The sequence below is a fragment of the Artemia franciscana genome, chromosome 6, assembly GCF_032884065.1.
Source record: "Artemia franciscana chromosome 6, ASM3288406v1, whole genome shotgun sequence".
NCBI classification, from domain to species: domain Eukaryota; kingdom Metazoa; phylum Arthropoda; class Branchiopoda; order Anostraca; family Artemiidae; genus Artemia; species Artemia franciscana.
This window is the reverse complement of record NC_088868.1, coordinates 17,026,494-17,040,427: the sequence shown is the minus strand read 5'-3', so window position 1 is coordinate 17,040,427 and position 13,934 is coordinate 17,026,494. Positions and strand designations below refer to the sequence as shown.

Below are 13,934 nucleotides of genomic sequence, written 5' to 3'. Positions count from 1 at the left end.
CTTCAATGTCTAATTTTGATTTATTTATTATTTATCAAATTTTTTCACAGAGGCACTTTGTATGGAAGGTTTGGTCTTTTAAACTTCACAGGGGGTCCTTTGATTGGAAATCGGACGTTCTACTCTCCTTTTAAGAGTCAAAATCCATCGAAGGGCAACTACCTGCCCACGCCCTCCTTGCCTCAAATGCAACTGATTGAAATTTTCTGATGGTCATTTTGTTGAAAATAGTCCAAACATCATATAACAATACCGTGCCTCCGGAGTCAACACAACCCCGACAGCTCCAGAGAGCAAGTGTTGTAAGCTATGCCCAGGGGCATATAAGTTTTATATGGAAGGGGCAGTCGTAAAAAATTTGTAAAAGGCTCATTTGACTTTTAATTGAAAGTTCTAGTTTCCTTTTTAAGAGTCAAAAGTGATGGGCGGGGAATTAGGCTACCTCAAATGCTTTTTTAATGTTGTTGATTACTGTTCATTTAAATATGTTCAAGTGCGCATTTTATGTCCATGTATATATATATATATATATATATATATATATATATATATATATATATATATATATTTATAAAATAAATAGAGTATTTATTTATATTAAACAAAACATATATTATTCTTTTGAAGCTTATTCAACAGACTGAGGTTGGGTTAAGTTAGTTGCACTTTCATAGCGAGAAGAGTAATAAGGATCAATTTTAAACTCAATTCAGATTGTTTCTTCGAGGTCCATCAATATCTGGCAAAACAACACTTTTAACGAAAATAATTCAAAATCATGATAAAATGGTTTTAGAAAATCCAAACAAATATCGATAATTGCTATAGTGTGTGGCAAGAGTCCCATTATAAAATAAAGACTTTCACCAGACACAACAGTTCATAAGGGGACTTGACCTGTTTAATGTTATTGAACGAAATTCGTGGTTGATTACTGATGATTTAGCTGAATCCATTGAAGAATGGCCTCAGGAGATGGTACAGTTATTTACCTTAAATTTACCTTAAATTGCAACTTGGAACAATTGAAGATTTTCCATCCTGTAGCATTGCTCAGCATTTCTTCAAAAATCGCCATGTGGATCGATTCGGAATTGTTTTGAATATTGAGTAGGTTTTATTGACTAAGGTTTATGTTCTGGTCTGGGACTCCAAGGTGTCCCGTTCCAGCCTCCATTTCTTATTGCTCCACTCCTTGTCAAGTGAGACTTTGAATTCTTTGACGGTCTTACTGGATACAGTATGATCGCTCAGGGAGCTACACTGGTCTACTACCCGGTTGGTTAGGAAGTGATGGCGTCCCCTCCTCTGAGTGTTGCCCTTTATGAGCTTCTTAGAATGACCCCTTGTCCGCTGTGATGAATCGATGAAGAAGAGACCATGAATTGGATTGTTGTGAATCAATTTGTAAGTGTTAATCATGTCACCCCTTTTTCTTCGGTAAGTCATACTGCATAAGTTCAGAGTTTGCAGTCTCATTCAGTAAGGAAGATGTTGGCACCCGTCAACTATCTTTGTTGCTCTCATCTGTACTTTCTCTAGCATGTCCTTGTCCACTTTGTAGAAGGGAGATGCAATTGACCTGCCAGTTTCTAGCCTTGGTCTGACAAGACTCTTGTATAGCTTGGTGATTGTTCGTGGAGATCTAGTCCTGAATGTTCATTTAATTGTCCCTAAAGCACGGTTCGCACTAGCTAGAATCTTTTTGGTATGACTTCGAAACTTTAACTGGCAGTCAACATGACACCCAAGTCTCTTTCCTCTGTAACTGCAACTAGGGGTTCTCTTTGACCAGTTATTTGGCTTTGCATGGTGTAAATATGTTTTGATTTTTATTGCCAAAATGTAAAACTTTACATTTACTTGAATTAAATTCAAGTAGCCATTGTCTAGCCCAGTCATCCAGCTTGTCGAGATCGGCTTGGATTGAGGCAGCCTCCGTCCGAGATGATACTGCCCCGATGAGCATAGAATCATCTGCATAGAGTGTGAGAAGGTTTTGGAGCATTTCAGGAGCATCATTGATATATATGTTGAAAAGTGATGGCCCAAGCACGGTTCCTTGGGGAACTCCGCTAAGAACAGGTATAGGTGATGATAGTACACGTGCTCCTTTATCATTAATAACAGCAACTCTTTGGATTCGTTCTCCCAGGAAGTCTACAGTCCATTCAATGATGTCCAAGTGGATGCAACAAGCTTGAAGCTTTCTTTTCGGCCTTAGATGTGCGACTTTGTCGAATGCTTTTGCTTGATCCAACAAAATCATGTCCAGGGGTGTCCCTTTTTCCAGTAGTTTGGTGACTTCATTGTATGACAGTATTAAGTTTGTGTCCGTGGAATGGCCATTTCGGAAACCATGCTGATTTGGAGACATGATGTTGTTGTATGTCAAGTGCTTAGTGACAGCATTATTTATGATTCCCTCGAGTGTCTTTTGAAGTTACTGATGTTAGACTTATTGGCCTATAATTTTCAGCTTTGTCTTTGGAGCCTTTCTTGTGTAATGGTACAACAGTAGCTTTTTTCCAGTCAGAGGGGACAGCTTTTTCCTTTAGTGATTTCTTGAAGATTTTTGCTAAAGGTGAGGATATTAGCTCAGCAGTCTCTTTGAGTAGTCTCGGGTGTATACCGTCTGGTCCTTTCGACTTCGATGCGTCAAGCTTTTTCAGTCGTTTTTGGACATCTGACTCAAAAATGACAACCATTGGCATTGTTACAATGACAGGATATTCCCGGGTATCTGGGATGTTTCTAGAGTTTTCCACTGTGTAGACTGAGGAATATTGTTTGTTTAAGGTTTCTGCTATCTCTGTATGATCGGTGATTTTGCCAGATGGCGTGGTTAGATAGGGAATGGAATGTCGTCTTGGCTTTGCTGATGATACATAATCCCAGAACTTCTTTGGATTAGTTTTAGTTTCTGTAGCAATGATATCTTCATGTTTTTTTTTTTTTATAGAGTATCGTGTAATCTTTCTCAGTCTATTCCTTGCTTTTTTGAATTTACGGTCCGATTTCATCATGAAAAAATTTCCGTAACCGTTATTTTCAGCAGTCTCTTTTATTAGAGCAAATGTATGAGAACACTTGAATTGAATTGTACTTACTATGCCATGGCTGTTCATGATTCAAGTCCTCTTATAACTTTAAACAAACAACCGAAATTTCGACTCTCAGCATACAATCAAGCTACAAATACCCCCTATGGTTTATTTCTATTGGATCTCAATCAAAACACACCCAAAGAGTTGCTTGTGGTCATGTATATTTTCGACAATGAAATTACCGCACATCTACCCGGGAATAATAAAAAAGGTCATTAGTTACCATTATGACACTGAAGAAACTACGAGAAAAGAGAAATTTGGTCTTGGTCCCAAATAATTCAAAAGCGTAGCTTAGGAAGCCTGTGCTAAAACACGGCATTGACAATGAATTCATTAGTCTGCTATCTGAGCTTCGCTTAAATTAAAGTGAGGGTAATATTTAACTGCCAGACCTGGTTAAGCAACAGACAAAGCAACATGGTCCACTTGTACGTTACCTACCTTGCAAAAATTAAGGAAAATATTTTAAAAGATAACGGCGTGTTCAAGCGGGTGGTAGCTTCTCTTCACTGTTACTGCCAAAAATAGCGGAGCTTTTAAGCAGTATTCTAGAGAAATGGCTCAACCTTACTATTTTACGCCAAAAGAACTCGCTCATTCACCAAAAGAGCACTTTGAAGATAATCTTGTTAAATTTATTAACAATGAGACAATTGCCGACGATGAAATATTTATTTTTTCTCAAAATACCCTTCGACGTGTCGACAAGCATAAACCCTACCATGAAAGACCATTTAAAATAAATATAATTGATCAAACTCAACATCAAAATTCATCACCAGCACCACCATTGCCAAAACAGGAAGAAGATGTATCTAAAGTTTTGACGAATGTTGCAGACCTAATGCCTAATTCATATCGTGAGCAAAGTAAAAAACTCCTTACCTATCTCACTGAAAATGAGTATGTATAAATGATAACAGAACGAGTGATCTTATACTTCATGGCAAGAGTTACAATTTAATTGATTTGGAATCAGATTTGACTGCAAATCGTAAAAGACTTGAATCAGGTGACAGTCATTCGTATACATTTTTAAAGTCATCAAACTTTTCAAACAGTTTTATTGGGAACAAACATATTTTAAATTGATTAAAGGAATATGGAGGAATGTGAAAAGATGTTTTTAAATCGGGAAAAATACTAGCAGACCAAGTAGGGGTGATGATTTAACAAACGAAGGTGTCTTAATAACAGCGCCTCGAACATTAGTATGCAAAAGGATAGTGGACGCTTTGCGTTCAAAATGGCTCAAGTTTACAATAAATCTGACACATATAATTGGAATTTCCTAGGCACTGGTTTTTCGTTTACCTCCTAGAAGCGTTCTCTGGTGTCTATACGGTAAAACTTGAATCCTGAGGAGAGGTCTCCCTCCTCCCAGGTCGTTCTTTTACCTACCTGATACTTTCTCTGTTGCCTATACAGCTAGGGTAGCCTTTATGTCTATACAGAGGGACTGAGGAGTCAGAAGTCTTATTGGTTGACCTAGGGGATACGTTGGGAATGCAGAGTTCTGTCTACAATCTAGGGAAATTCAGCTAATGGTATTTTGCTTGACAATAAAGCCAAGTTAACACCAGATTTGAGTACCGGTTCGAACTACATCGCCTAATTTAGGCTCTACCAATTTTGATTATTTCCTTAGGACCTTTGGGTAACTAATTTTATAGGTTAGAAAAGATATGCTAAGGAAGAGCGTTTAGTAACGCAAGTTACCCAAAGTCTTCTTAAGACAACAGCCTTGCGTAGAAAGGTTGAAGGAGCAAGGCTCTGATCTACCTATTTGTGTTTCTGGTCCTTGAAAGAGGGCAACCTCACAACTGGTGACGCCGGTACCCAAATTCGCTACGCTCCCATTTCAGTGAGGGAGGATAAATGATTTTATACTACCAGCTTTTAGAGTAACTAAAATTGAGATCAAAATACCCTTAGGCCTATTTTTGTAGCGTGCTAATTGTTACGCGATTTATCAATTAATTCACTTTACTAACTTCAAAATCCTTTAAATTCAAAACATTTCCTACACTATAGGTTTACAAGGAAAAAGCCATCATGAGTTCAAATGAAACCCGAATAAGATAATTAGAAATAGCTTTAGAAAATGCTCAAGAAAAAAAAGGAGTGAAGAAATTGTACAATCCAAAATTAGCGCTTTAGAAGAGCAATGTAAAGACCGCCCTATACCCAGCAGACTTCAAAATCAATTCGTTGAACAAGCACCCGCAATTTCGTTACTATCATACCCAAATGGTAATCACTCGTGGATTACAACTCTTAAACAAACTCAACGGAGCTTAGAAAAAAGTGATCCCGCTATGATAATCCAGGCCATCTGCTATACACGGGGAGAAATTCAGAGATTTGTAACAAGTTCGAATGTTTCAAAAGCCATGGATCTAGATCATTTAGAAATATTCTAAAAGAAGCCCTTTAACATGAAAAGCCAGCAGTGCAAAAACTCCAAGAACTTTTATTAGCCCACATACTTTTTTAGTAGCCCACATAGGAGCTCTCAAAAACCTTAAATAAATTAAACCAATCTCGTGTTTTTGAAAATATGTACTTCCATGTTGAAGAAGCAGTAATGAATTGTGACCTCTGTTAGAGAAAAAATGAAGTTAGTGCTATTTACCCCACTCTTTGAGAGAATGTTTTCCCAAGTCATCCCTTTCCTATTCGGCCAATTGATACCACAGGAAAATTGCAATTTTCGCGGATGGTGACCAATATATCATTATTGCGCTTGAATATTTCAGTAAATATACAGTAGTAGCACCATCTAAAGATCTTACGTCAAGATCTAGATCAAAGAATTAACGAAGGCCCAAAACAGCCAAGCAACACCATACAATAAGAAAATATTAGAAATTAAGATTTCTCCAAAAGATTTAGTTTATGTCATCTGAGAAGGATCTTCAAAAAATTACTCTGATCGCGGGTCTAGCTTTGTGTTAACTGAACTTTATAAAAATGCCTTGTTATTACATGAATTAAAAAGTTGTAAAAGACGCTTAGTGAATATTAGACAACTTAAAAGAATAGAGAATCTTAAAAGTCTCTTGAAAGCCATAGGGTGGGTAAGATGTCTGGCCGCTGAAAGGGATGTAAAAACAATTCTTCAGAAAATAATTTAATTAATTAATTCACAGTACAATACAAAAAAAACATAATATCAGAACGAAAACGGATGATGAAACACTCAAACTTCAGTATTTTAGAGTGAGTTCTTGCGTAAAATGGTCTTAAACCGTTTCTCAACCGTTTTAAACAGCGGTGGGAGATGGATGGCCAAAGTGAACGCACTTGTTTCTTTATTTTAATGTATAAAATACAGTATATGTATTTGAAAGTTCTGATAATATTTATATATTTTTTTTGCAGTTATATGAATATTAATAAGCTATGACTTTGCTTTTTTCCTTTATCATTCGTGAATAACTGTTTGTAAATGGAGGTAAAAAAAAAGTTTATCCTCTTAACTCAGACTCAATAGTTAAAGACCTGGTGTCCGGAATTCGTCCGGATTTTCTCTCACCGTCCTCAACTGAGTGGGATGTCGCGTGGAGCCTAAAAGGGTGAGAAAAAGTAGATGTTGATGAAGAAACATTTCTAATTGAACAGCTTTAAAATCTTAATGAAATATGACTGCACTTTCTTTCAAATTAAAATACATTTCATTATTTTTTCGAGCGTCTAACCGCTTCTTTTTGTCAAGTTTGAAAAATTGATCCCGTTATTCTTTTCGGAATCGTATCTGGCTCCTGTAGATCTGCTCTCTGAATTTTTAGAATGTGATATTGTATTCGCAAATTCCTCAAACACCTCCAAAAACCTAATACAAAAAAAAACATTCTTACTGAAAATTCTACCCAATCTTAAGAGCCACCAACCGATTTTCTACTGAAAATCGCCAAAGTTTTACAGATTCTCTAAAAAGAAAACTGGAAACACTGCAGTCAATGGAAAACAAGCAGTTATTGTGAAGTGTTTGCACAGAAATAGTAACATTTATGCTGTAATACATAATTACAAAGGTTTCAAGGCTGGGTTGGTGATTTCACACCCAAATACTAAAATCTTTGGTGATAGGTTTTCCAGATGAATACGTGGTGGTAGGGAGCACGGGGTTTCACCCCTACCTTTTTTTATTTGGATAAATATATTCCGACTAAATCTGCAATAGTGATAGAGGGGGTGACAGCTTTTTTCTTGTTTCAGAGCTAGCTTGAGCGTTAAATCAAGAAAATATTTATTTGCTTATCTGTATAGAGGAGGAGGGGTTGAAAACATCCACCGAAAACAATATCTGTTCGTGAATACTCCTCCCATAGTCCCCCCAAAATTGGAAAAATTCTATATGAAAAATGCTTTTAGCATTTACCGAATAGACTATTTTAAGGAACAAAGATTTTGAGGGTTGATTATCATTTTCTGGCCTTAGGGGAGCAACATCTCCGCAATGAATAAGATAACTACCATTCTTCTTATATTTTCAGGTACTCTTAATTAAAAATATAGTTTAAAACTTTTCCCATAAAACAAGTTTTTCAAAGAGAAGTAAAGAGCTCTACTAAGCCAAAATTGAGCAGAAATAAAGTCAAATAACCTTGCAAGGATAAAGCAAAGGAACAAAGGAAACTCAAAAGGAACATAAATTGCAATAAACAACCGAGTCAAACTCAAAACGAGCAAAAATTAACATAAGTATGGCCGACAACCCCCATGCCTTCTCAAGACCGGAACGTAATTTGACTTTACTAAAATAAAAAAATAAAAATAAACAATGACCGTGGATTGTCAGTTTAACATACAGATACTGATGTATATTCCTCAACGTTTAATAATTTTTATTTATTAAAGCAAAAAAAAATATTTAAAATGCATTTAGTTTTTCGTACAGTGCAAATTATGTTAAGTTCCCAAATTACGAAGTGCCCTGGTCTAAAGTCACCCCCCCCCCCCTCCAAAGAAAAATTTATTAAGTGCTCACATCGCTCTTTACTTAGGCAGCACTATTGCGCTGCCTATGATCATCCCATAAAACGTTTTAAGTAATTCACTATTTAAAAAATCTACGGCTTTCATGAACATGCTAATTGTTTTGACGAAAAGTTGTATTCTTCTTAAGTTTTCAAACCAAATACTAAAGATACCAGAACTGTTTCACTATTTCTTAAAACATATAATTTATTTCTTTTCTTTTGTACCCTATTTTGTCTTTTGGAATACCTGGCTCCATTTTGAGAAAGAGAGAAAAAATTGTTCTTTCCCCACTTGTTTATTTTAATCAATTTAAAACTCTTAGAAAGGGAAAGGAACTTACCGAAATGGTACCAAAAGGAAAATCATATAAAGTAAGCTCTGATTCTTCTCCGTCTAAGAGGATCGAAACAGATTTTTCCTCTGCGTCGTCATCTAGAATAGAAAAAGCAAATCCTTCTAATTGCGGTATTTATAAGACAGACAGGAAGGGCTGTTGGTATCATTAATTAAGAATATCGTTATAGTTCGTATCACCTAATATGTTCTTATTTGTGTCATTATAATTTCTCGTGCCTGACTTTTTTTTTCTGAGCTCTTTCTCTTGTTTCCTTAATGGATTAGTTGAGGTCAAGGCGATGTAGTGGGTTATTACAAAAACTAGCGGAGAAAATAACACATTTCTACTTTTGACTGAGGAAATGAATTAGCAGTGATTTTTACCTAATGGGGTAAGGTACAAAAAGTTCTTTTGATCTACGAGAAATAATTTATTCCCTATAATCCACGGCATTTTCTAAATAATAGAAAATGTCGACATTTTCTAAAAGTATTTTAATGATCGTTGTCTCAAGGGACGGTTAAGGTGTATACGACTCTGAATATTTGAGTCAACAATGTAAGGAATTGATCATATATTGTTGTTTTTTGCTACGTTTTAACATGGTAGTATAACAAGTTTAACCAAAAAGAACCTTGTAATGTGCCTGCTAGATCCTATTGAAAGCCATCTGGTCAGTTTCTTCCCTTAATGTTGGGTTTTAGTGCTCGTTCTTTCGGTAATAAATATTAGTCCAGGAAGGGAACAGTTTGACCGGAAACAAATTGCAAGAGAAAAGATTCTTTGACTGCCCGATTAAAAAAAAAAATGTGCTGATTCCAAATATACAAATATAGTTCATTTCTAGCTATTTCAGAAATATTTTTTTTTTAGGTTGAGGTTGATTTTGAGGGGGTGAATTTTGTGCTTGCACATATAGGCGTAAAACAACGAAATTGGTGTTTGGAATAGTGTAATTAGTCACGGTGATTAAGAAAATATTTTTATTTGACCGTAAAATCAAAGCTTAGTTTTTTTAGGTTGATGCTGATTTTAAGAAGGTGAAATTCGTGCTTCCATGTAAAGGCGTACAACAACAAAATTTATGTCTATAATAGGGTATTAGATCACGGTGATTATGAAAATCACCTTCATATGAACGTCAAACTAAAGATTAGGTTTTTTGAGGTTGAGATTGACTTTAAAGAGATGAATTAGTTTTTACATATAAAGACGTACAACAACAAAATTGATGTCTTAATGGGGTACCAGATCACCGTGATTTTGAAAATCCTCTTTATATGAAAGTAAAACTAAAACTTTCATTTAAGTATTCTATTAGTGTTAAATCACGCTTAACTGTGAGAAATTGGTCTTAAAATGGAGAATGACAACTATCACCCAGTTCAGTGTTTTAACTAATGATTAAAACATTCTCAACTTTTTCAGTCACATAAGATATAAATGTGATAAAAAAAATCAAAATATCAATATTCATAGATCTTCATTATCTTCCAGATCATCAACTCTGAGAAACTCAGATGTAAAACAGTTAGCACAATTTGTTCTCTTGCAAGGTCCACAGAACCAGGTGCGTTTCATTCCATTTCTTTTGCAAGTGCATCGCATATTTGAGCAGTCGTTTTTACAGCTACAGTGAAAAACTGCAATGAGAGAGCTGGAGGCAGCTCTCTCATCTTCCCAGCTCACCGAGCTGGGAAGGGTCGAGATTACATCCCAAGGTTTTCCATGATCTAACTTGCAAATAAACTCGAAATGAGTGGAAGCTGCAAGAACCACTGGTATGAGGGAGAACTTTAGGCTCAACATACGAAACAGACGCTGTAACTATCTCGATGCTTTTGAGATGATGCAACTGATTGAGGGTTGATTTTGAGCCTGGGCACTTATATAAAAGCATCATTGCTTTCACCCTAGCTGCTGAAATCTCTTGCTTGGTGGATAGCGGGTCCATAAGAACTTTAGCGGATTCGTAGAATTCATTGTTTTTTTTTTTATCAGAATCTGTAGTCCCAATGACTTCCCAATGCCATATACGAGAAGTTGAATCGCACCCAAGGAAGGTGTAGACATACAGGATTGTGCTATATAGACGAGATCCAAGTTTTGAATTTCGTCGCATTTATATCCCAAGTTCTATTCTTTGAGATTCCAGCTCGACGCTCAGAGTCAAAGTAGATCGCTGGGCTACCTTTCTGAGCGTGATAGCACATGCGTATAAGCAGATCTGTGTCGTCTCCAACCAGGATAGTAGGCATGAAATAAGCATATCGAACTGCAGTTAGAACAATGAGAAGATCAGCGTTACTTTCTGCCTGGTATACCTGACATCCAGCTTTGGTCAGGTACTCTCTGGTCATGGCTATGATTGCTTGATTATTCTTGAAGATACTTCGGAGCACTTCTTTGTTTGTAGAAGAGACAGTATTCCTGTTAAAATTGATGTGCGGGGAAGATCGTGTCCCTTTCCATCTCAAATGGCTGATGTCTTTGACTGAAGATGCTTGGTTGTATCCGTCGAAAACTACCAACGTCCTTTGCAACCCATTTTCGCGTGCAACTTAGTCAACGCAGTTCTGGCAGATACTACCATAAGCTGAGTTTTTCCCAAGGGATTCACTGAAGCAGTGCCCTACCATCGAAAACTATATGCTTGTCACTGAAATCTTTGACGAAGTCTTAAGTTTTTGGCTGCTGTTCTGCTACTAAGCGCCACATCGCGTCGGTGAGGGAATCAGTTCCACATCGCCATGTCGGCTAATCGTAGAAGTCCATTTGCTACAAAAGTGACGGAGGTGGCGAGCACAATTCATTTTCAGAGTATGAATCCAAGTTATCGTCGCTATTTCCAGCAATTGTTACCAGCCGCTGAAAGATCAATGCTTGATCAACGGTGACTGACTGTCCATTAATAACTGGTGCAGCTTTATTAGCAAGCGTCATGGCCACTGACTTTTCCTTGAATGTGGACGTATTTACGTACTAATGCAAAACCGACTTCTTACCTCTTTTGAAAAAAATGAAACAACAAAACTTCACCGTCAGCTAAACAACTGTCACTGAAAGTTACTTTGACCTGTTACCCATTAATCGACCGGCCAAATAAGGCGGAACCCGATGGAACAGGTTTTATCACTGTAGTGACTGATTTAGAAGTACCCGAAGGATTTTTATATTCTGAATGAATGAATGAATGTATTTTATAACCACCAATAACAAAAAGGCATGGCCATGGAGTATCAAAAAGAAGAAAGAAAAACAAAGACACATTCAAAAATAGGAACAAATATATACAAAACAAAAACATGAAAAAAATAGACTTTTCAAAAAAGGAAACCACTCCAAAAATGGCAAACCTCTTTTGACGACAAGTTTACATATAAAATATCCAGCTGCATGATCAGGTCGAGAACTCCGTAATATTGTTTCAGTGCGGTGTTACGGGACACCGTGGATGAATCAATGAACCAAATGCATTAGTAATGTTATACGCACTAACAACCAAAATTTCCCCTTTCCCGACAGAATCTACCGATACCGAATAAAAGGATCTCAGTGCCTAGAAGCACCCAAGCCCCCGCTGAAAGTCAAACAGGAAGGGGGGCATCTTACGAATCCTCTGATCATCATGAATAATCGACAGCTCAAAAAATTTTGATAATACGCTCAACACCGTAATAGGACGATACGAATTACCACTAACACTTGATTTACCATGTCTTTTAAATTGACTTAGTTACGCCAATACAACGATTATCAGGCACAACCCCCAAACAAAATATTATCTGAAATAACAAAGCTGAATGCTCAAATAACAAGCCACAACCCAATTCCAAATGTCGCGCACAAGGCCCATCGTATCCAGACGATGATTTTTTCTTGAGTTTTCTTACTATATCTTTAATCATATCTGACGAGACAACAATTGTCAGTTTTGTCAGTTTTCGGCTTTGTCTGTAAAATACTTTCAATCTCTTTATCAAACTCAACTTTAGCGTTACTATCAGGGCCCTTTAATTGCTCGGAAAAATGACTAACCCACTCAGATGCAGGAGTAACTCCAGAGCTTGGAACACCAGAAGGACTAGGACGTAGCTTCCATATCAAATTGGGATTTTCAGCGTTTTTTTTAGCACTATTAATTTTCACCTCTGCCATGTACAGACTTAGTTCACGGTTGAATTTGCGTTTGCAAAATATACGAATCGAATTCACAACGCCAGATCTCGGCCTGCCACACTCATTCCAGATTATCAGCCAAAACTTATGAGTCAGAGCATTCTTTTTTAAGTAGAGGGTTTGAAGACCAACCGAATTTTGCGGTTTTTACTCTAATACACTTAAAAGGTACTGCTACGGACTCTGCATATTTCAAAGCATGGATAATCTCTGCAAAATTGATATTTAGTTGAAGTTGAATCTCTGGCTCACTACAACTTAAATTTACCTAGAGGAGGTGAAATGGTACTCTTATCTTATCAAAGATCTCGTCACTAACTTGCTGAAACATTAAGGGATATGTTTTTTCCCACATTTTTTGGTTTCACCATTTATGATCACGTTGAACATTGGGACCCTGGATAGGAACAGCTACGGCAATCGGAACTATAGAAACGTTCCGAATGAACTATCAGTTCATAATTAGCGCTGGCAAAATATAGCACGTAATCCAAGTTTGTCACAGTATTACTAGTAGAAATGTACGAATATGGTTTGTCTTTTCGCAGTGGGGTAGAAGACTCCGGTATCATACTTTTGATGAGTTGCGCATGAGAACACTTTTCATCCGCCAAATTACAGTTAAAGTCCCCTATTATTAGACAGCGAGACTTCTTCCGAGCAGACTGCTCGACACACTTAGCGAGAAATCGAGCTGCAGTCTGAAACCTTATTTTGGAAGACTGATCTCCGTAATTTGTAGGCAAATAAACGCTAATCACGACGAGATCACTCATCTGAATGCTATTAAAGTAATCCGCACTTTTAATAATTGTGGCTGGGCGTTTGCAGATAATTGCTATACCTCTAGAAGGGCGGCCGCGCACTCTTCGTCGGGTAGCTGGGGAACTGAATAATAACCCATTCAAAATATTCAGAAGACTAGGCTTGTCCCAGGGATAAAAAATAGTCTTGTAGACACAAAATATCAGATTTCCTTAACATCTCTTCTAGCAGCGGTAGCTTCTCCGAAACTTTACCATTTAAGTTCCACGAACAAGTCGAAACCTTAGTTTTACTGGCCATCACGATCTATTGGTTCGGTTCGCTTTATTTTCTATTTTCAGGGCAATAGACGGAGTAATAATGATGCCTATCTGATTTGGATGCGGCACATCTCATTTTCTTTTGACAGGGAGAAGTCTTGGGACTATCATGCCCCTCCTACCCAAAATGGGAGCAAACTTTAGAGTTTGGACAATTCTTTGCCAGGTAACCATCAGCTTGTTGACATTGATAGCATCTACGTGAAAGAACACGATATAATTCGATTGGGAGCCTTT

General features: G+C 37.0%; 1 protein-coding gene across 6 annotated transcripts in view; it reads right to left on the bottom strand.

Annotated features, from left to right (window-relative positions):
* LOC136028113 (GTP-binding protein RAD-like) overlaps nt 1-13,934 on the bottom strand; it is a 196,796-nt gene that overhangs the window by 26,603 nt on the left and 156,259 nt on the right. For all 6 annotated transcript variants that reach the window (XM_065705750.1, XM_065705748.1, XM_065705752.1 and 3 more), the window contains one exon: nt 8,437-8,528. In XM_065705750.1, coding sequence (XP_065561822.1) covers nt 8,437-8,528 — 92 coding nt within the window. The remainder of the gene's footprint in view (nt 1-8,436; nt 8,529-13,934) is intronic.